At 43.5% G+C, this 21,104-nt stretch overlaps 1 protein-coding gene across 1 annotated transcript; it reads right to left on the minus strand.

The window, feature by feature from the left end:
• Positions 1–9,453: 9,453 nt before the first annotated feature.
• LOC124024389 (helix-loop-helix protein 2-like) lies at positions 9,454–12,421 on the minus strand. Its single transcript, XM_046338327.1, has 2 exons — positions 11,875–12,421; positions 9,454–10,906 (listed from the first exon to the last, which is right to left on the minus strand). The coding sequence occupies exon 2, from the start codon at positions 10,855–10,857 to the stop codon at positions 10,483–10,485; it is 375 nt and encodes a 124-aa protein (XP_046194283.1). The 5' UTR covers positions 10,858–10,906; positions 11,875–12,421; the 3' UTR covers positions 9,454–10,482.
• Positions 12,422–21,104: the final 8,683 nt, after the last annotated feature.

Below are 21,104 nucleotides of genomic sequence, written 5' to 3' on the forward strand. Positions count from 1 at the left end.
CTTTTTTTCTGTAGAATTATAAATCAAATCGAGCTGTATTTATACAGCACATTTCAGACAGGGTATGCAACACAATGTGCTTCACAGGAAAAAAACTAGAAAAATAAAAACTGAAATATTTCCTACACAACAAACATAACAGGATAAAAAAAAAGAATAACAAAAACTGAACTACTAAAAAGCACCCTAAGGAAAAGCAAAGCTACAAAGGTGTGTTTTAAGATCTCTTTTAAATACGTCCACAGTTTTGACCTCCCTCAGGTTCTCTGGCAGGCTATTCCAGAGGCTGGGGGCATAATAACTAAAGATTGCCTCTCCATGCCTCTTGGCTTTTGGATAGTTACAAGGCCAGTACCAGAGGATCAGAGGGACCTACTGGGCACATAACTTAAAAGCATGTCTGACATTTATTTCAGTGCGCAAACGTGGATTGATTTTAAAATATTCTTAAAATTAATTCTAAATCTCACAGGCAGCCAGTGCAGAGACTTTAAAACCAGTGTAATGTGTGCTTACTGTCTGGTCTTGCACTGCAGCTTTCTGTATGTTTTGCAGTTGACCAATGGCTTTCTTGGGTAGACCAGACAGGAGATCATTACTGTAGTTAAGCCTGTTTGTAATAAAAGCATGGATGAGCCTCTCTATATCAGCCTGAGAGAGAAATGGCAGCACCTTGGCAATGTTCCTCAGGTGTTAAAAAGCTATTTTGGTCACATTCCTAATGTGGGATTCTAAATTGAGTTCAGAATCTAAAATGACACCTAGTTTTTTTACCTACTGTTTTATCATTATTGCCCATGAATTAAAATGTGCGACAAGATTCTTTCTCTGTGCTAACAATAACTACCTCGGTCTTGTCTTGATTTAGCTGGAAGAAGTTGTGAGTCATGCAAGTATTTAAATCAATAACACAGTCTAATAATTTAATCAGTGGCGTTAAAATCCTCTGGTGACACAGAAATGTAAAGTTGTGTATCGTCTGCTGTGCTTTCTGATAACGCTGCCAAGGGGTAACATATATACTGAACAGTACCGAACTCAAGATTATTATAACAGATTATAACAGAACATGGCCAAGATGTTCAAACGTTCATAGATGACCAGCAGGGTCAGATAATAATAATCACAGTGGTTGTAGAGGGTGCAACAGGTCAGTTGGCATTTCATAGCCGATCATTCATAGTTAGAAACAGCAGGTGCAGTAGAGAGAGGGTCCAAAACAGCAGGTCCGGGACAAGGTAGCACGTCCAGTGAACAGGTCAGGGTTCCATAGCCACAGGCAGAACAGTTGAAACTGGAGCAGCAGCATGACTAGGTGGACTGGGGACAGCAAGGAGTCATCAGTCCTGAGTCCTGAGGCATGGTACCGGGGCTCAGGTCCTCCGAGAGAAGAGAGAGATAAAGAGAGAAAAGGAGAGAGAGAGAATTCGAGGGAGCATACTTACATTCACACAGGACACTGGATAAGGCAGGAGGAATACTTCAGATATAACAGACTGACACTAGCCCCCCGACACAAACTATTGCAGCATAAATACTGGAGGCTGAGACAGGAGGGTTCGGGAGACACTGTGACCCTGTGCCTGTGAACAGGGAGTGATTAACAATAGCTTGCACTTCTTCAGATCTGCAATTAAAAACTGTTTTGAAGGAGGTGGTGGGTATATTGATCGAGAAGGAAGGTAGAATGCTTAATTTGTGATATCACATTCCTGAACATGGCTGTGTCAACCAGGGAAAATAAATCCATAGTGCCTTGGCGTGTTAGGCTTGGGCACATATCATAAAACTTCTCATCAGGTCTTGCTTGACTGAGCCTAATGTTAATTCTATTATCTCTGAAATTTACTGCAAACTCATCACATTTAGATGTGGACGAAAATTCACATTTAGGATTTATCAGGCCATGAATGGCTGAGAAAAGCACTCTCGAATTATTCTGATTATTAGTGATCAAGTTAGAAAAATTAGCCCATCTGGCATTTCTAATTGCCTTATATATGCCAAGTTGCTCTCTCAGAATATCATAATGGACCTGCAACTTTGACTTTCTACACTTTCGGTCTCCCTTTCTGCAATTTCTCTTGAATTGATTAGTTTCTTCACTCATCCAAGGGGCTCTCTGTTTGGATGTGGCTTTTTTCAACCTTACTGGAGCTATGGTATCAATGGTCGTCCTTATTTGCTGTTAAAGTTGTCAACTAAATCATCACAAGAGGAAGGCAGAATAGGTGAATGAGTATTGTTCATACACTCAGTGCAATCTGTAGCAACTTCAGAGGTAAGATAGCATTTCTTAATAACGTGTTCAGTATTACCATGTGCTGTGGGCTACAAGCTAGTAAAAAACACACAGTGATGATCAGATAAAGCAACATCAACAATGGAGGATATGTCAATAGAAGTCCCTTCGTAATAACCAGGTCCAGAGTATAGCTGTGGTTATGGGTGCACCCATTAACATGTTGGATAAAGTCCATAGAGCTCAACAGATTCATAAATTCAATGACCTTGGAGTAAGTCTCTTTGTCAACATGAATATTAAAATCGCCCAACACAATGATGTTATCATAGTTCTCAAGGATAGTAGACAATAGTTCTGAGAAATCAGTAAAGAAAGTGGGACAGTGCTTTGGTGGCCTATACAAGGTTATGGCCAGCACTGATGGCTGACATTTAAACAGTATAGCATGATGCTCAAAAGACCCAAAGTTGCTTCAATAAGAGCAACACTGCCGTCTGAAGACAGCCATGTTTCAGTGAGAAACATGCAATCAACTTTGAGCTCAGTAATGAGGTCATTCACAAGAAAGGTTTTATTTGTGATCAAACATTTAAAAGTGCCATATTCAATGAGTGTGGGCCACTCTGCCCATGGAGCATCTGCCTCGTGGTAACCAATGGAATAACAACCAAATTATTAACGTTACAACCATGTTTTCTGACAGTCTCCAATCTATCAGAATGGTAGGAGATTACAGTTTGTGTAAACTCACTAGAAGGAGGAGTAAAAGGAACATACATACTCACAATAACCATAGTGCCACTTCTACAGGAGTTTAAATGGTTTTCAATTCCTCTGTTGCTTATTCTGACAGGGAGACCTGGAGCACTACCAGACCCTGTCCCTCAGTCTGACAGGGAGGACTAGAGCACTACCAGACCCTGTCCCTCAGTCTGACAGGGAGGACTAGAGCACTACTAGACCCTGTCCCTCAGTCTGACAGGGAGGACTAGAGCACTACCAGACCCTGTCCCTCAGTCTGACAGGGAGGACTAGAGCACTACCAGACGCTGTCTCTCAGTCTGACAGGGAGGACTAGAGCACTACCAGACCCTGTCCCTCAGTCTGACAGGGAGGACTAGAGCACTACCAGACCCTGTCTCTCAGTCTGACAGGGGGAACTGGAGCACTACAAGACCTTGTCCCTCAGTCTGACAGGGAGGACTGGAGCACTACAAGACCCTGTCCCTCAGCCTGACAGGGAGGACTAGAGCACTGCCAGACCCTGTCCCTCAGTCTGACAGGGAGGACTAGAGCACTACCAGACCCTGTCCCTCAGTCTGACAGGGAGGACTAGAGCACTACCAGACCCTGTCCCTAAGTCTGACAGGGAGGACTAGAGCACTACCAGGCCCTGTCCCTCAGACTGACAGAGAGGACTAGTGCACTACCAGACCCTGTACCTCAGTCTGACAGGGAGGACTAGAGCACTACCAGGCCCTGTCCCTCAGACTGACAGAGAGGACTAGTGCACTACCAGACCCTGTACCTCAGTCTAACAGGGAGGACTAGAGCACTACCAGACCCTGTACCTCAGTCTAACAGGGAGGACTAGAGCACTACCAGACCCTGTACCTCAGTCTAACAGGGAGGACTAGAGCACTACCAGACGCTGTCTCTCAGTCTGACAGGGAGGACTAGAGCACTACCAGACCCTGTCCCTCAGTCTGACAGGGAGAACTGGAGCACTACCAGACCCTGTCCCTCAGTCTGACAGGGAGAACTGGAGCACTACCAGACCCTGTCCCTCAGTCTGACAGGGAGGACTAGAGCACTACCAGATCCTGTCTCTCAGTCTGACAGGGGGAACTGGAGCACTACAAGACCCTGTCCCTCAGTCTGACAGGGGGAACTGGAGCACTACCAGACCCTGTCCCTCAGTCTGACAGGGAGAACTGGAGCACTACCAGACTCTGTCCAACAGTCTGACAGGGAGGACTAGAGCACTACCAGACCCTGTCCCTCAGTCTGACAGGGAGGACTAGAGCACTACCAGACCCTGTCCCTCAGTCTGACAGGGAGAACTGGAGCACTACCAGACCCTGTCCCTCAGTCTGACAGGGAGGACTAGAGCACTACCAGACCCTGTCCATCAGTCTGACAGGGAGGACTAGAGCACTACCAGACCCTGTCCCTCAGTCTGACAGGGAGAACTGGAGCACTACCAGACTCTGTCCATCAGTCTGACAGGGAGGACTAGAGCACTACCAGACCCTGTCCCTCAGTCTGACAGGGAGGACTAGAGCACTACCAGACCCTGTCCATCAGTCTGACAGGGAGGACTAGAGCACTACCAGACCCTGTCCCTCAGTCTGACAGGGAGGACTAGAGCACTACCAGACCCTGTCCCTCAGTCTGACAGGGGGAACTGGAGCACTACCAGACTCTGTCCATCAGTCTGACAGGGAGGACTAGAGCACTACCAGACCCTGTCCCTCAGTCTGACAGGGAGGACTAGAGCACTACCAGACCCTGTCCCTCAGTCTGACAGGGGGAACTGGAGCACTACCAGACCCTGTCCCTCAGTCTGACAGGGGGAACTGGAGCACTACCAGACCCTGTCCATCAGTCTGACAGGGAGGACTAGAGCACTACCAGACCCTGTCCCTCAGTCTGACAGGGGGAACTGGAGCACTACCAGACTCTGTCCCTCAGTCTGACAGGGAGGACTAGAGCACTACCAGACTCTGTCCCTCAGTCTGACAGGGGGAACTGGACCACTACCAGACTCTGTCCATCAGTCTGACAGGGAGGACTAGAGCACTACCAGACTCTGTCCCTCAGTCTGACAGGGGGAACTGGAGCACTACCAGACCCTGTCCCTCAGTCTGACAGGGGGAACTGGAGCACTACCAGACTCTGTCCATCAGTCTGACAGGGAGAACTGGAGCACTACCAGACTCTGTCCATCAGTCTGACAGGGAGAACTGGACCACTACCAGACCCTGTCCCTCAGTCTGACAGGGGGAACTGGAGCACTACCAGACTCTGTCCATCAGTCTCTTAGTAGTTAGCAATGTTGCTAACTACTAGTTAGCAATGTTGCTGGAAATAATCCTGGAACCCCTGCAGTTGTGTTTGCCTGCACACATACACACACACACAAGTCAAATTCAGTCAGCTGTGTAGCCCATGACACTGTAGTCTGGGCTACACTCTGCTGTCTATTAGATAAGGACCCCCAGAAGCGTTGTGTTATTACTGTCCCTAGCCACTCCTCTTATTAAACTAAATCCTTACTGTGTTTGCAGTAAGTGTGAAAGGATAGCCTGTTTTTAACTGTCCAATTCTTTCAGATCTGTGAATATTAAAGAGTAGTTGTGGCTAAATATCTACAGTGAGAATGGCCAGACTCTCCTTCCTCAGTTTGTTTGTGTGTGTTCCCATCTTTTTAATGCACTCACATTTGAAGGGCTGCTGATCATTGATATGCTTATTTCTACAATAGTCTATAGTGTTATAGACCAACAGAGGGCAGCCTTGCACCACAGAATTATTTAACACCCATTGGCACCAGGGATCAGCCATTATTGACATTGACCCTGGAGCAATTACACCCTTAACCACTCAGCTACCTATTTATGTGTGTTTTTGTATCCTATACCAGAGTCAAACATAATTTTTTCTCCACTCTCTGTCCCCCCACCTCGAAGCTTGTGGGATTCTTACGGCCCATCTGTGTGTGGAGACAAAGGGCCTATAGGCCAGCTCAGGCCCAGCTCTCGCCCAAGCCCCTGCTGCTGGAGTGGCCACAGACAATACCCCACCCCCCCTAGGGCCGAGTGAGAGAGATTTCTTTTGTCACACAATACTAATAATGTCAAAGTGGAATAATGTTCTTAATTATTATTATTATTATTTCTTTTTTTACAAATGTATTAAAAATGAAAACCTGAAATGTCTTAAGTCAATAAGTATTCAACCTACATTTACATTTTACATTTAAGTCATTTAGCAGACGCTCTTATCCAGAGCGACTTACAAATTGGTGCATTCACCTTATGACATCCAGTGGAACAGTCACTTTACAATAGTGCATCTAAATCTTAAAGGGGGGGGGGGAGGGATTACTTATCCTATCCTAGGTATTCCTTAAAGAGGTGGGGTTTCAGGTGTCTCCGGAAGGTGGTGATTGACTCCGCTGTCCTGGCGTCGTGAGGGAGTTTGTTCCACCATTGGGGGGCCAGCGCAGCGAACAGTTTTGACTGGGCTGAGCGGGAGCTGTACTTCCTCAGTGGTAGGGAGGCGAGCAGGCCAGAGGTGGATGAACGCAGTGCCCTTGTTTGGGTGTAGGGCCTGATCAGAGCCTGGAGGTACCTCTTTGTTATGGCAAGTTCAGGGGTAAAAATGTGCTTAACAAGTAATATAATAAGTTGCATGGACTCACTCTGTGTGTGATAATAGTGTTAAACATTATTTTTGAATGACTACCTCATCTCTGTACCTCACACATACAATTATCTGTAAGGTCCCTTAGTCGAGCAGGGAACTTCAAATACAGATACAACCACAAAGATCAGGAAGGGTTTCCAATGCCTCGCAAAGTAGGGCACCTGTTGGTCGATGGATAAAAATAAAAAATGCAGACATTGAATATCCCTTTTAGCATGGTGAAGTTATTAATTGCACTTTTGTTGGTATATCAATACACCCAGTAACTACAGAGATACAGGTGTCCTTCCTAACCCAGTTGACGGAGAGGAAGGAAACCGCTCATGGATTTTACCATGAGGCCAATGGTGACTTTAAAACAGTTACAGAGGTTAATGGCTATGATAGAAGAAAACTGAAGAAGGATAACAACATTGTAGTTACTCCACAATACTAACCTAATTGACAGAGTGAAAAGAAGGAAGCATGTACAGAATTAAAATATTCCAAAACATGTATCCTGTTTTCAACAATTTACTATTTGGCAAATTAGTTAACTTTTTGTCCTGAATACAAAGTATTATGTTCGGGCAAATATAATGAAATACATTACTGAGTACAACTCTCCATATTACCAAGAATGGTGGTGGCTGCATCATGTTATGGGTATGCTTGTAGTCATTAAAGACTGGGGAGTTTTCAGGATAAAAAACAAATGGAAGGGAGATAAGCACAGGCAAAATCCAAGAAGAAAATCTGGTTCAGTTTGCTTTCCACTAGACACTGGAAGATTAATTTGCCTTTCAGCAGAACAATAACCTAAAACACAAGGCCAAATCTTCACTGGAGTTTCTTACCAAGGAGACAGTAAATGTTCCGGAGTAGCTGAGTTATATGTATATAATCTATGGCAAGACCTGAAAATGGTTGTCTAACAATGATCAACAACTAATTTGACAAAGCTTGAAGAATTTTGAAAAGAGTAATGGACAAATATTGTACAATCCAGGTGTGCAAAACTCTTAGATTTACACAGAAAACTCACAGCTGTAATCTCTGCCAAAGGTGATTCTAACATGTATTGACTCAGTGGTGTGAATACATATGTAAATTTGCAAAAATGTATAAAAACATGTTTTCCCTTGATCATTATAGGGTATTGTGTATAGATGGGTGAGAATTAAATATGTTTAATCCATTTTGAATTCAGGCTGTAGCACAACAAAATGTTGGGTTATGGGGTATGAATACTTTCTGAAGACACTGTACATATATTTCAGGATGTTGTGTATCCCTGGAAATATTCAGAATTCATGTAAACATAACAGTTTGAAAACTTAGCTTATCCAAAAGAAAGTGGTCTCTTGGCACAATTTACCCCAGGTTTAGGGTAGATGAACATAGGGACAGGGTAGGCATATAGGGACACATTTTTAACACATTGGGAAGAAAACATTTCAATTCTGTCCTAGAGGGAGGCAAACCCAACTGCCCGTCCCGCCACAAAGATTCGCTAGAGTGCGATGACCCAAGTAAAGCCCCCCAACCAAACCCTCCCCTAACCTGGACAATGTTGGGCCAATTGTGTGCCGCCCTATGGGACTCCAGATCACAGTCGGTTGGATTACAGCCCGAGGTCGAACCTGGGTCTGTAGTGAAACCTCTAGCACTGCGCTAGAGTGCCTTAGACCGCTGTGCCACTCGGGAGACCCAGGGAGGCATTTGTCATCATTTGAACTTGACTAAGCACACAAATGTGTGGTGTCTTCAAAGTACTGTGCATAAAACTGACAAAGTGTCGTCATTATGGGGTACATTGATGAACCATTTCCTCAACTTGCACCTGGCCAAATTTCACAATTTACACCAAAGCCACCATTTTGACTATATTAGCCCACACAGCTACAAGGCTGCACTTTCTGCTAGGTTTAGGACCTCATATTGTAGCTTATAGAGACTCCAACTGATGTATAACCTTTGTAACGGCTCAACAAACTGGCCCACTTTCCCCTATATGACATTTCCTTCATTTTCTCATTCTTCTCATTTTGCTTTGTGGCTTTAGTTGATGCAAGCTTTTTAGCTTTCCAAATTTACTTGATATTTTTTTTTGGATTATTTCATTGTAAATAATTAGCTTGAACAAAGTATTAGCCTAGTTTGTTTCAATAGGTTTTGTTTTGTTTTACGAATTAGACCCACAACATGCTTCTTCTGTATTCACAAAACTGACATGAATTTGCATGTAGAAAATCTTGTTTGTTTATAAATATTTAATGTTTTTCATGTAGCATTTGCTGTGCTGCTTCATGTTGCATTATTTATCAATGGGCTATCCAAATAATATTAGGCCTACAGCCTACAATTATTGTCCGTATTATTTATCCATCGAATAAGCTCTCTTTGTCCAGCCAATATGATGTTTTTTTTCGTTTGTCCATGATTCCCATGTCACCTCTCCCTAAATGTATGTGTATGTGTATGTGTGTGTGAGCCCGCGCCCGCTCCCGTCCCGGGGGATTTGTCAGACGGATGGGCTGTAATGCGGTTGTCTCTGCTCGTCTGCAGGAACACCTGCCCCTTCCGTGGGGAGAGCGTCTGTCCTCCCGCTGCAGAGCGAATCCCCAGCTCAGATACTGGCACAGACCTCGCCTCTCCAATCTGGGGAAATGATGGAATAGCCTGGCGTCACAGATATCTTTAGTTTAGAAATGTTTTAGTCGAATTTCCACCTGAACGTTTGCCAGAATGGCCATACAACAACAAACATTTAAGATAAAAAAATGTATAAACAATTTATTAATTTATTAACAAAAGCTGTTTAGGTGTGTTATATATGGCATACTACAAAAGGACACCCTGAAATGTTAAGCAATCTTTGGAAAGCAGGTATTGACTAAAGTAAACTATGGAGTTTGTCACAGAAAAAAAATGTTATTGTCCTTAAAAGCTGAACATGAAACCAACAAACTTCTGGACAATCGAAAAAGCTAATAATGAAATTGTAATGAAATTGTAGGCCTAAAGCTGAAACTGTGTCTCACCCTACCAAACAAAACACTGCAATCTCACTTGCAACCTCTGGAATTAACAGGGATTTCAAAAACATTTTGGGAAATTTTTAATAGATAAAATCCGATTAAAAAGTGCAATAAAGAGCAACAGTATTTGTTCTGTTGTCAGAGTATAAATAATTGTTATATATTACAAATACATATGTATGTGCAAACACCAGACATAAGACATTACAAAGTAAACATGAATTGATAAATACATAACTTACTAAGCCTAATACAAAAACAAATGAATATAATATACAACATATCATATCTGTAAATAAGTGGCACTTATATTCTACTTTGAACTTCATCACTGATTTCAGCGAATCTCTACAGCTACAGATCCTTTAAATCAGCCCTGTCCGGAGAGAAGTTTTGCCATGGCAAGTATTGGCTAACAGGACAGCTTTTCAATACTAGGCTAATAAACCTATAAGAAGTAGGATCACCCGACATTATTGCGTTTTCTGACACTGCAAATTTGGATTCGATTGGGTAAGTCTGTGGGTAAGTCCAGTGGGGCAGCAGTTTCTTTCCTTCACAACACTGAGAAAGAGAAAGACATTAGGTCCTGTTTTACTGTGTGACTCTGGCCTAGAGTGGCAGCACACAGGGCACTTGGGCACACACTACAGGCACAGCAGTGCTCCCAGGCCAGTTATATGTCAACAATGTCTATCAAGCATCCGTATGCAGTCCACCCTACCCAGTCTCCATCTTCAGTCTTCTTCTCTCCTTCACTGACGGTGTCCATCCTTGAATGATGACCTACACATCCAGCACATGGTTGAGGTAGGTGATGTAGCAGATTGCGAGCCGGAGGATCTCAATCTTAGACAGCTTCTTGTCTGGCGGAAGTGTCGGGAGAAGCTTCCTCAGCTCGGCGAACCCAACGTTGAAAGCCTCGACGCGAATGCGCTCTCTTGTTGCGTGCGCGGACCGGTACTTGGCTGTAGCGCGCCTCCGCCTCCTCTTCTCCTCCCTGCTGAGGGAAGGAATGGACAGAGAGCGCGCCTTGCCTTCGCCCTCTGCGGGCTCCGCGGGCAGGGGGGCGCACTCCATCTTGATGCTGTTCAGCAGGGTCTCTGTGTCGGGCTGCCCCCAGGGCAGGTCAACGTCTGGCTGGTCAGGACTCAGCATCATCTTCAGGCCGTCTGTTTTGTGGTCTCTTTTCAGATCAAAGGTTCAACCCCTGTGGGAAAAATAGGATTTAGTATTATAACAAAGTATATGTGAGAGAATATCTTAAGTTTCTATGGACAATTAGATTTTCGATTTTTAAAAACGGAGAGAATATTTTTGCAAGATGCGCATGTTCGCAAACCTGTTGTGCGCTGTCCTTTGTGCTGATTCTAACAAATCACTTTCGTCTATGCTTGTTATGGTCTGATGTAGGTGCTTATTTCCATGTTGATACAATGTGGAGTATCTGTATTATTAAAAAGCCCTTAAAAAGATCTTTCGAAAATAGCTTATTACTATTCATAAAGTTTTGCAATTCTGTCTAGTCTTGACCCTTTTAAAACGGTCTCATCTGCCCATTTTATCGAATCAAATTTCCACAGGCTGCATTTAATTTAATCCTATAGATGCGAACAGAGACCACCGAACACAGCAGACATTAAATCATCATCTGACTTAATTGAAATTAATTATTGGGAGAGCTCTGGATTCACGTGAGCAGCTGGCCATCTGTCTTGCAGACGATTCACCCGCTGTATGGTTGAATGACGCGCGTTTGAAATACGCAGAGACACAAACGGGATATCCTTTATATGTTGGGTCATATAAAGGAACCATGATTCATTAAAATAAGTTTACCTTTATTTAACTAGGCAATTCAGTTAAAAACAAATTCTTATTTACAATGACTGCCTTGAACTGCCTTGTTCAGCGGCAGAAGGACAGATTTTTGTTTTAAAATATCGGTTCGGGGATTCGATCCAGCTACCTTTTGTGCACTGGCCCAACGCTCTAACCACTAGAATACCTGCCGCCTCATCATGTAACGTTTAGAGGGGATAACGTAAATGATCATAAACCACTGTAACTATTTCTATAGTAAAATAAATGCCACTTATAAAAAGGAAAAATATATGCTTTAAAACCAACCAGCATAAATCAGTTATTAGTTTCACTTTGAGGAATGTTTCGACTCACCAATTTTAATTAGCTCAACTTTATCCAAGGGTGCACCCCTGAGGAGTTATTTCCACTGTAAAAACTCTCGATGGTGTCACCCACGGTCACACATCTCCAACCCTTCTCATCAACATTTATTTGATTATAGGTGATACCAACTTCAAATTAGATGTTAGTCTATTCACAACTATTTTACGTGTCCATTAAATAATTATAAGCGGACGACAGGTGTTTCCGTTGTCGTTCTTTCGTTCTTTTAATTTGAGCATCACTTGATTGTTTGAGGACAGATTTTCTTAAGTGTTGTCTCTTGACCTCCGCTGAAGAAAACAAATGAGGTTGTTGTGAGGAGAGGGTGCGCTCGTGGAGAGAGTGACTCCTGTAGTTTTTTCCGTTTTTCCGTGATATTATGATGCGCTTTAGTAAACTGCATGCCAGGGACCATTCTTCTGTGAGGGGAACGATTACAGGGAATCCTTCCGCCTGCTCGTGTCTCACCTTCGCGCGTGCTGACTCTCTTGTGAGTGCCAGATTGTGTGAGAGATAAGAAGAGCCGAACCCATAATAAAGCCTCGCGGGGAGTGACTGCAGCATGAGGAATACATGAGGAATGGTATTGTCTGCCTCGCTGTTCTTTCACCCTCCCCCCTCCTCCTCCTCCTCCTCTCCCCTGCGATAATATATAGACACTAATGGTGACATATCGTATTGGGTAAAGGTGCTAGTGAGATGATCACGATGTTCATCAGTGACACCACACATAACATATATCTTAATCAATTGATTGATGCAATGATTACCAATTGTTCCGGTAATGGTTTTTGTATGGATATGTAATCTCCAAAACACAAATAAACCTCCATCACTGAATCTAACTGAAACACATGCTATCTTGTTCCACCATCCAGTCACACACCAAGATGACCACCACAGCAGCCTGCTTCACAAGCACCTTTATTGTTGAGTAAATAACAAGGTGTATGGTTCCCAGGCAACCCAGCACCTTGGTGGACCTGGTCATGGTGATGAGAAATTGATGTTTAACAGTTCAATAAGCTTATAGACGATCTGGGAGCAGTAAAAGGGGAGAGAATATAGGGCTTTATCACTGTAAAACTACAGCAAAACACCTGCTTAGCTATCACTGTCACTGTAATTGGCCTGGGGAGCTAATAAAGCCACTCTACAAGGTTGGGAGGGTGAGGCAGAGAAGCGATGGAGGGTATATTGGAAGTCACATGTTATACTGTATAACCAATGAGAGACATAAACAGATCAATAGCAAGCTCAATAGATGTTACTCTTTTACTTGGACCAATTACCCAAATATCATGATATTGAGCTAATGCTACCATATTACATGTAAAATATGCCCCTTCTTACACAGAGAATAGAACAGACTAATACATGAAGGAAACAGCATAGCTGCAAAAGGGACATATGGACCCATGTTGTGGCACCATCCCAATCAGATTGTGTAGGGGTGTCATGGGAATAGGGTGGCCATAGGGCCAGCCGCCATACTGTCAGACCTAACACACACTGTTACACTGTCACAGGGGAAGGGTATGTGTGTGCATGGGTGTAGGTAAGAAAAATAGAGACAGTGTGTGTGTGTGTGTGTTGAGTGTGTGTTCCACAATAAAGCACCTGTCTACAGTAATTGGTCCATAGACTGCTGTACCCCTCACCTTGGGTCACACACACACACACACACACACACACACACACACACACACACACACACACACACACACACACACACACACACACACACACACACACACACACACACACACACACACACACACACACACACACACACACACACACACACACACACACACACACACACACACACACACACACAGTTTCCCTGTTACTCTACATGATACGGCAGCACCATATGAAAGTTCATTTGTAATATACTTTTGTTAATGATTCTACTTTTGTAGGATTTTATAAATACTATGCAGATTAAGAAAAATGCCTGCATTACGAAGCCCACTAGATTTGTGTGGGAAGTAATTTTGAGTACTATGAAAAGGAATTGTCTCAGTTCCATGTTGTCCTCATGGTGTGGTGCTGTAATTGTGCAACAGTATATTCAGTTGCCGATCACCCAGACGGGAAGGATAGATCACACCTATTGATTTTCTGTGGTTCCTTTTGACAGGATGACAAATTGGGAATCCTTTCAACAGCTTAATTCACCTTAAACACTGAATCAATGGAGATCAATTGTACCAAACTGTGCTCAGTCCAGAATAACCGTACCCACTGGGCAAAAGCTGGGTGAATCAACATTGTTTTCATATCATTTCAACCCCCAAAAATCTTTTGGATGGCGTTGAATCAACATTGGAAAACTAGTTGGATTTGCAAAAAGTCATCAACGTAAGGTCAGGTCGTACTTTTCTTACCCAACTTTTAACCTAAATCCAATGACATGGTGATCATTTCACATTGAATTCACAATAATTGACAACTCAATCAAATGTAAATCAAAACTAGACGTTGAACTGACATCTGTGCCCAGTGGGTAGCCTATACCAACCAGCTAACCACCCAAACAACTGGCCCTTATGGGAAGCACCCATGCTAATTGTATAGTACAAGATACATAATATGTCAACTTTGTTGTGAGTATCATTTCTGTGTGGCTGAATCAAAGTAAGATTCTCCTCCTTCTCTTCTTCCTTCTCTCCTCGCTCTCTCATTCTCCCCCTCTCTCTCCTGGGTGTACCCCTGGTCTGCTCTAGCCTGGACACCATCTGTTCCATCATGGAAACGGAATGAGGGAGCCTCAAACCTCTAACCATCACCTCCTCTCTCATCTGTCTCTGTGTGTGTGAAACCACGTCAATCTGGGCCCCTTAAAATATGGATCCTTCCTTTGTAGGCTCAATGTTCCATTGTGAATTCCAATAAAATCTATGTGTAATTCTGTGTGTTTGTGCCTGTCAGTGCGTGTGCGCACTCCCTGTCTCCCTTGAGTCCAGGATGCATTTGAGGAACGTCTGCTTCTCTATATTAAGCTTTCTTTTTCCTTCCTTTCACAATTCCCTCTCTCTCATTCGTCTCTTCCTCCCTACAGTGTTTTCTATCCAAGGTTTATATCACAAATGTTTGAATTGCCAAGGTTTTGAAGCTGTCCCATTTCTCTCACTCACCCATGTTCTGACTGTTTGCTTGTCTCTGTATCTTCAATTGTTTTAATGGTGAATCTTATCCACAGTAGATTGTGAAGCACAGTAATTGACCAACATGCAGAGTGAAACTCAGTTCATTTATCTGTTCTCTCCTTCTGTCTGGTTGCCATCTGTTGTCATCTTTTGTTTCTGCTGGTCTGGAATCAGATGGCATCTAATCGATAGGCTTTGTAACCATGGCTACTGGACCAACAAGAGATGAGGAGTAAGGGAGGGAATAAAGGAACTAAAAGGAGGGATGGATTGAGTGAGAACTCAATTGCAGGACCACTCACATTCCCCATAATGTTAAATAAATTCCCCTGTGCTGCATTTGCACTGAAAATAATTGGGGTAATAATTAATCCCCTGCTTTTAGGTTCATGCTGAGAGAGTCTGACCTCAGGAAAAATGTCTGCAGAAGTCAAGAAAAATTATTCCAAGAAATCATTAACAATTATTCCAAGCTTGTCCATGCCAACAGATCCACAGATGATGCAATCTCTATTGACCTCCACACTGCCCTTTCAAACCTGGACAAAAGGAAGAATGCTATTCATTGACTACAGTTCCGTGTTCAACACCATAGTACCCTCAAAGCTCATCACTAAGCTACCCTGGGACTAAACACCTCCCTCTGCAACTGGATCCTGGACTTCCCGACGGGCCGGCCCCAGGTGGTAAGGGTAGGAAACAACACATCCGCCACACTGATCCTCAACACGGGGGCCCCTCAGGGGTGCGTGCTCAGTCCCCTCCTGTACTCCCTGTTCATTCATGACTGCATGGCCAGGCACAACTCCAACACCATCATTAGGTTTGCTGATGACACAACAGTGGTAGGCCTGATCACAACGAAGAGACTGCCTATAGGGAGGATGTCAGACACCTGACAGTCTGGTGCAAGGACAACAACCTCTCCCTCAGAGTGATCAAGACGAAGGAAATGATTGTGGACTACAGGAAAAGGAGGACAGAGAATGCCCCCATTATCATTGATGGAGCTGTAGTGGAGCAGGCTGAGAGCTTCAAGTTCCTTGGTGTCCATATCACCAACAAACGGACATGGTCCAAGCACACCAAGACAGTCGTGAAGAGGGCACAACAAAACCTATTCCCCCCCAGGAGACTGAAAAGATTTGGCATGGGTCCTCAGATTCTTAAAATGTTTTACAGTTGCACCATCAAGAGCATCCTGATGGGTTGCATCACTGCCTGGTATGGCAACTGCTCAGCCTCTGACCGCAAGGCACTACAGAGGGTAGTGCGTACAGCCCAGTACATCACCGGGGTCAAGCTTCCGTGTCATAGACTGTTCTCTCTGCTACCGCACGGCAAGCGGTACCGGAGCGGCAAGTCTAGGTCCAAGAGGCTTCTAAACAGCTTCTACCTCCAAGCCATAAGACTCCTGAACACCTAATAAAATGGGTACCCAGAATATTTTCACCCCCCATGCTGCTGATACTCTCTGTTATTATCTATGCATAGCCACTTTAATAACCTTACCTGCATGTACATATTTACCTCAATTACCGGTGCCCCCGCACATTGACACATTGACTCTGTACCGGTACCCCCTGTATATAGCCCCACTATTGTCATTTACTGCTGCTCTTTAATGATTTGTTTTTGTTATATCTAACTTTTTTTGTGGGGGGTTCTTAAAACTGCATTGTTGGTTAAGAAGGTCTTGTAAGGAAGCATTTCACTGCAAGGTCTACACCAGTTGTATTCGAGGCATGTGACAAATAACATTTGATTTGATATGATATTGATCTGAATATTATTTTACAGGCAGAGGTATTTTAATAATAATACTAGCCCACCTGCGGGGTCTGCTAGATCAAAGAGACATACAGATATTGTGTGTGTGTGTGTGTGTGTGTGTGTGTGTGTGTGTGTGTGTGTGTGTGTGTGTGTGTCCACACACTTCCCTTCATTCATCTCCTCTCCCCTGGAACAACATTTCCCACCCTCTCTAATGAGACTGTCAGGAATATAATATAATATATAAATTATAAGAATACAATGCAATAGTCTATTCATTCCAAGCTAGCTGTTAATCCACTCCAATTTTTCACCCAAGCTTCCACATACTGTCACGACTTTCACCGAAAGAGGCTCCTCTCACTGTTCGGGCGGCGCTCAGCGGTCGTTGTCGCCGGTCTACTAGCTGCCACCGATCCCTTTTTCTTTTTCTTTTGGTTATGTCTGTTTTGTGTTTCACCTGGTTTCATTTTGGTTTATTAGGGGGGTATTTATCTTGACATTTCCTTCGGGTTTTTGTGCGGGATTGTTTTCGTTTGACTGACAGTTTGGGTTGCGTTTTCGTTCGTTCATGTTTTACAGGTGGTTTTTCCCTGGATTGTGTCTGAGTATGGTTTCATGGCTACTGCTGTAGTCCGGTGTCCTGTCATTTCTGAGCTGGTTTAATAAACGCCCTTTTCATTCGGAACTTGTTTCTCCTGCGCCTGAAATACATTTAAACTCAGTTTTTCATAATTCCTGACATTTAATCCTAGTAAAAATTCTTTGTCTTAGGTCAATTAGGATCACCACTTTATTTTAAGAATGTGAAATCTCAGAAAAATAGTAGAGAGTGATTTATTTCAGCTTTTATTTATTTCATCACATTCCCAGTGCTTCAGAAGGTTACATGCACTCAATTAGTATTTGGTAGCACTGCCCATAAATTGTTTAACTTGGGTCAAATGTTTCAGGTAGCCCTCCACAAGCTTACCACAATAAGTTGGGAGAATTTTGGCCCATTCCTCCTGACAGAGCTGGTGTAAGTGAGTCAGGTTTGTAGGCCACCTTGCTCGCACATGCTTTTTCAGTTCTGCCCAGAAATGTTCTATAGGATTGAGGTCAGGGCTTTGTGATGGCCACTCCAATACCTTGACTTTGTTGTCCTTAAGCCATTTTGCCACAGTTTTGGAAGTATTCTTGGGGTCATTGTCCATTTGGAAGACCCATTTGCGACCAAGCTTTAACTTTCAGACTGATGTCTTGAGATGCTGCTTCAATATATCCACATAATTTTCCTCCCTCATGATGCCATCTATTTTGTGAAGTGCACCAGTCCCTCCTGCAGCAAAGCACCCCCACAACATGATGCTGCCATCCCCGTGCTTCACAGTTGGGATGGTGTTCCTCGGCTTGCAACCCTCCCCCTTTTCCCTCCAAACATAACAATGGTCATTATGGCCAAACAGTTCTATTTTTGTTTCATCAGACCAGAGGACCTTTCTCCAAAGAGTTTGATCTTTGTCCCCATGTGCAGTTGCAAACCGTAGTCTGGCTTTTTTTATGGTGGTTTTGGAGCAGTGGCTTCTTCCTTGCTGAGCGGCCTTTCAGATTATGTCGATATAGGACTTGTTTTACTGTGGATACTTTTGTACCTGTTTCCTCCAGCATCTTCACAAGGTCCTTTGCTGTTGTTCAGGGATTGATTTGCACTTTTCGCACCAAAGTATGTTCATCTCTAGGAGACAGAACGTGTCTCCTTCCTGAGCGGTATGACGGCTGCCTGGTCCCATGGTGTTTATACTTACATAATATTGTTTGTACAGATGAATGTTGTATCTTCAGCTGTTTGGAAATTGCTCCCAATGATGAACCAGACTTGTGGAGGTCTACAATTTTTTTTCTGAGGTCTTAGTGGATTTCTTTTGATTTTCCCAAGATGTCAAGCACAGAGGCACTGAGTTTGAAGGTAGGCCTTGATATACATCCACAGGTACACCTCCAATTGACTCAAATTATGTCAATTTTCCTATCAGAAGCTCCTAAAGCCATGACATCATTTTCTGGAATTTTCCAAGCTGCTTAAAGGCACAATCAACTTAATGTATGTAAACTTCTGACCCACTGGAATTGTGATACAGTGAATTATAAGTGAAATTGTTCGGAAAAAATGACTTGTGTCATGCACAAAGCAGATGCACAAAACCGACTTGCCAAAACTATAGGTTGTTAACCAGAAATTTGAGGAGTGGTTGAAAAACGCGTTTTAATGACTCCAACCTAAGTGTATGTAAACTTCCGACTTCAACTGTAATTCCCACACTGAAGAGTAATTAAAATACAAGCAAGAGGGGAAAAAAACAAATCAGCAGAAAAACAAACTCTTAGCAAATGTGTAATTGGTTCAGAGAAGCGTGAATGGAAAATCAGAGGAGATGCATTCGCTGTGGGCAGAGCACACACCTGAGACTGAGAGCATCACTACTGGGAATCCCCATGTGTGTATGACTGTTGGTGAAACACTAAAGTTAGCTTCCACATAAAAAACATCCACTTCAATTAGTGACACACGAAGCAGCTAAATGCCATGAGAATCTTAGTGATGTACTGAAATAAGCATCAGACAGGACACCTGTTTCTGCTTTACAGTGACCGAGAGGGCACTGGATGGGTATGTCAGTGTGACAGGGGTCCCTATGAAATATTCACAGAAAACAAGTAATACCTGTAATCCACAGAATTGGGGAGAGAGAAAGACAGACAGAGTGAGAAAAAGAGATAGAGAGAAAGAAAGAGAGATTACCACTTGCCTCTACCCTACCATAGACCCATGGTGTCCCAAGGAGTGATTCTGAACAATATCTGTCAGGCTCAATGAACTAGTGTATGATTGATCTGGAACATGCTACAGTAATGTACAGACCCATGCAAGAGACTTCCAACAGAACGTCTATTATACAGTACAACGCCCTCTACGTGTGTCGGGGCTCTCTCTGTTATGGATGAGTGAACATCACTTCAGCCCGCTTGCCCTGAGGGAGTATCCCAAAATGGGTGCCCAATGACCCTGATGAGAGGAGGAGGAGAGAAAATGGGAGAGGAGAAGACAGAAGGAGAGGAGGGGAAGAGAGAGAGAGAGAAGAGAGAAAAGGAGAGGAGAAGAAAAAGATAACACACACCCTTGGAGAATGTGACCTTTCCACTCTATGACCGTGCAGTATACTCAGGGTCTAATATATATATATATATATATATATATATATATATATATTCAGGCCTGACTGTGAAACACTGTGCTCTGAAGGTCTTCACCCAGCACAGTACAATCTATACAGGCTGGATATCACTCATGTTGGCTTCTCCAGGACATGCAGAAGTGTGTGTGTGTGTGTATGCATATGTGTGCATGATAAGACAACCTCATCTTGCTTGTTTGCTCACTTCCACAGATGTGTGTTTGCCTGTAGGCCCAGAGTCAGTCTAATAACAGTCTGTTATGTCTCTCCCTCTCTAAGGGATCTATCCAATTTCGCATACACATATTAAGCCTAGTTCAGGACTAAAAGCATTCTCTATGGAGATTCCCCATTAATGGAGCTTTTTAGTCCAGAACTATCTTCATACACTGCATGACAAAAGTATGTGGACACCTGCTTATGGAACATCTCATTCCAAAATCATGAGCATTAACATGGAGTTGGTCCAACCTTGGATGCTATAACAGCCTCCACTTTTCTGGGAAGGCTATCACAAATGTTGGAACATTGCTGCGGGGACTTTCTTCCATTCAGCGACAAGAGCATTAGTGAGGGCTGGCACTGATGTTGGGTGATTAGGCCTGGCTCACAGTCAACGTTCCAATTCATCCCAAAGGAGTTCAATGAGGTGGAGGTCAGGGATCTGTGCAGGCCGGTCAAGTTCTTCCATACCGATCTCGACAAAGAATTTCTGCATTAACTTCTTTGTGCACAGGGGCATTGTCATGCTGAAACAGGAAAGGGCCTTCCCCAAAATGTTGCCACAAAGTTGGAAGCACAGAATTGTCTAGAATGTCATTGTATGCTGTAGCGTTAAGATTTCCCTTCACTGGAACTAAGGAGCATGAACCATAAGAAACAACCCCACATCATTTTTCCTCCTCCACCAAACTTTACAGTTGACATTATGCATTAGGGAAGGTAACTTTCTCCTGGCATCCGCCAAACCCAGATTTGTCCTTTGGACTGCCAGATGGTGAGGAGTTATTCATCACTCCAGAGAACGCATTTCCACTGCTCTAGAGTCCAATGGCGGCAAGCTGTACACTGCTCC

This window comes from Oncorhynchus gorbuscha, linkage group LG01, assembly GCF_021184085.1.
Source record: "Oncorhynchus gorbuscha isolate QuinsamMale2020 ecotype Even-year linkage group LG01, OgorEven_v1.0, whole genome shotgun sequence".
NCBI classification, from domain to species: domain Eukaryota; kingdom Metazoa; phylum Chordata; class Actinopteri; order Salmoniformes; family Salmonidae; genus Oncorhynchus; species Oncorhynchus gorbuscha.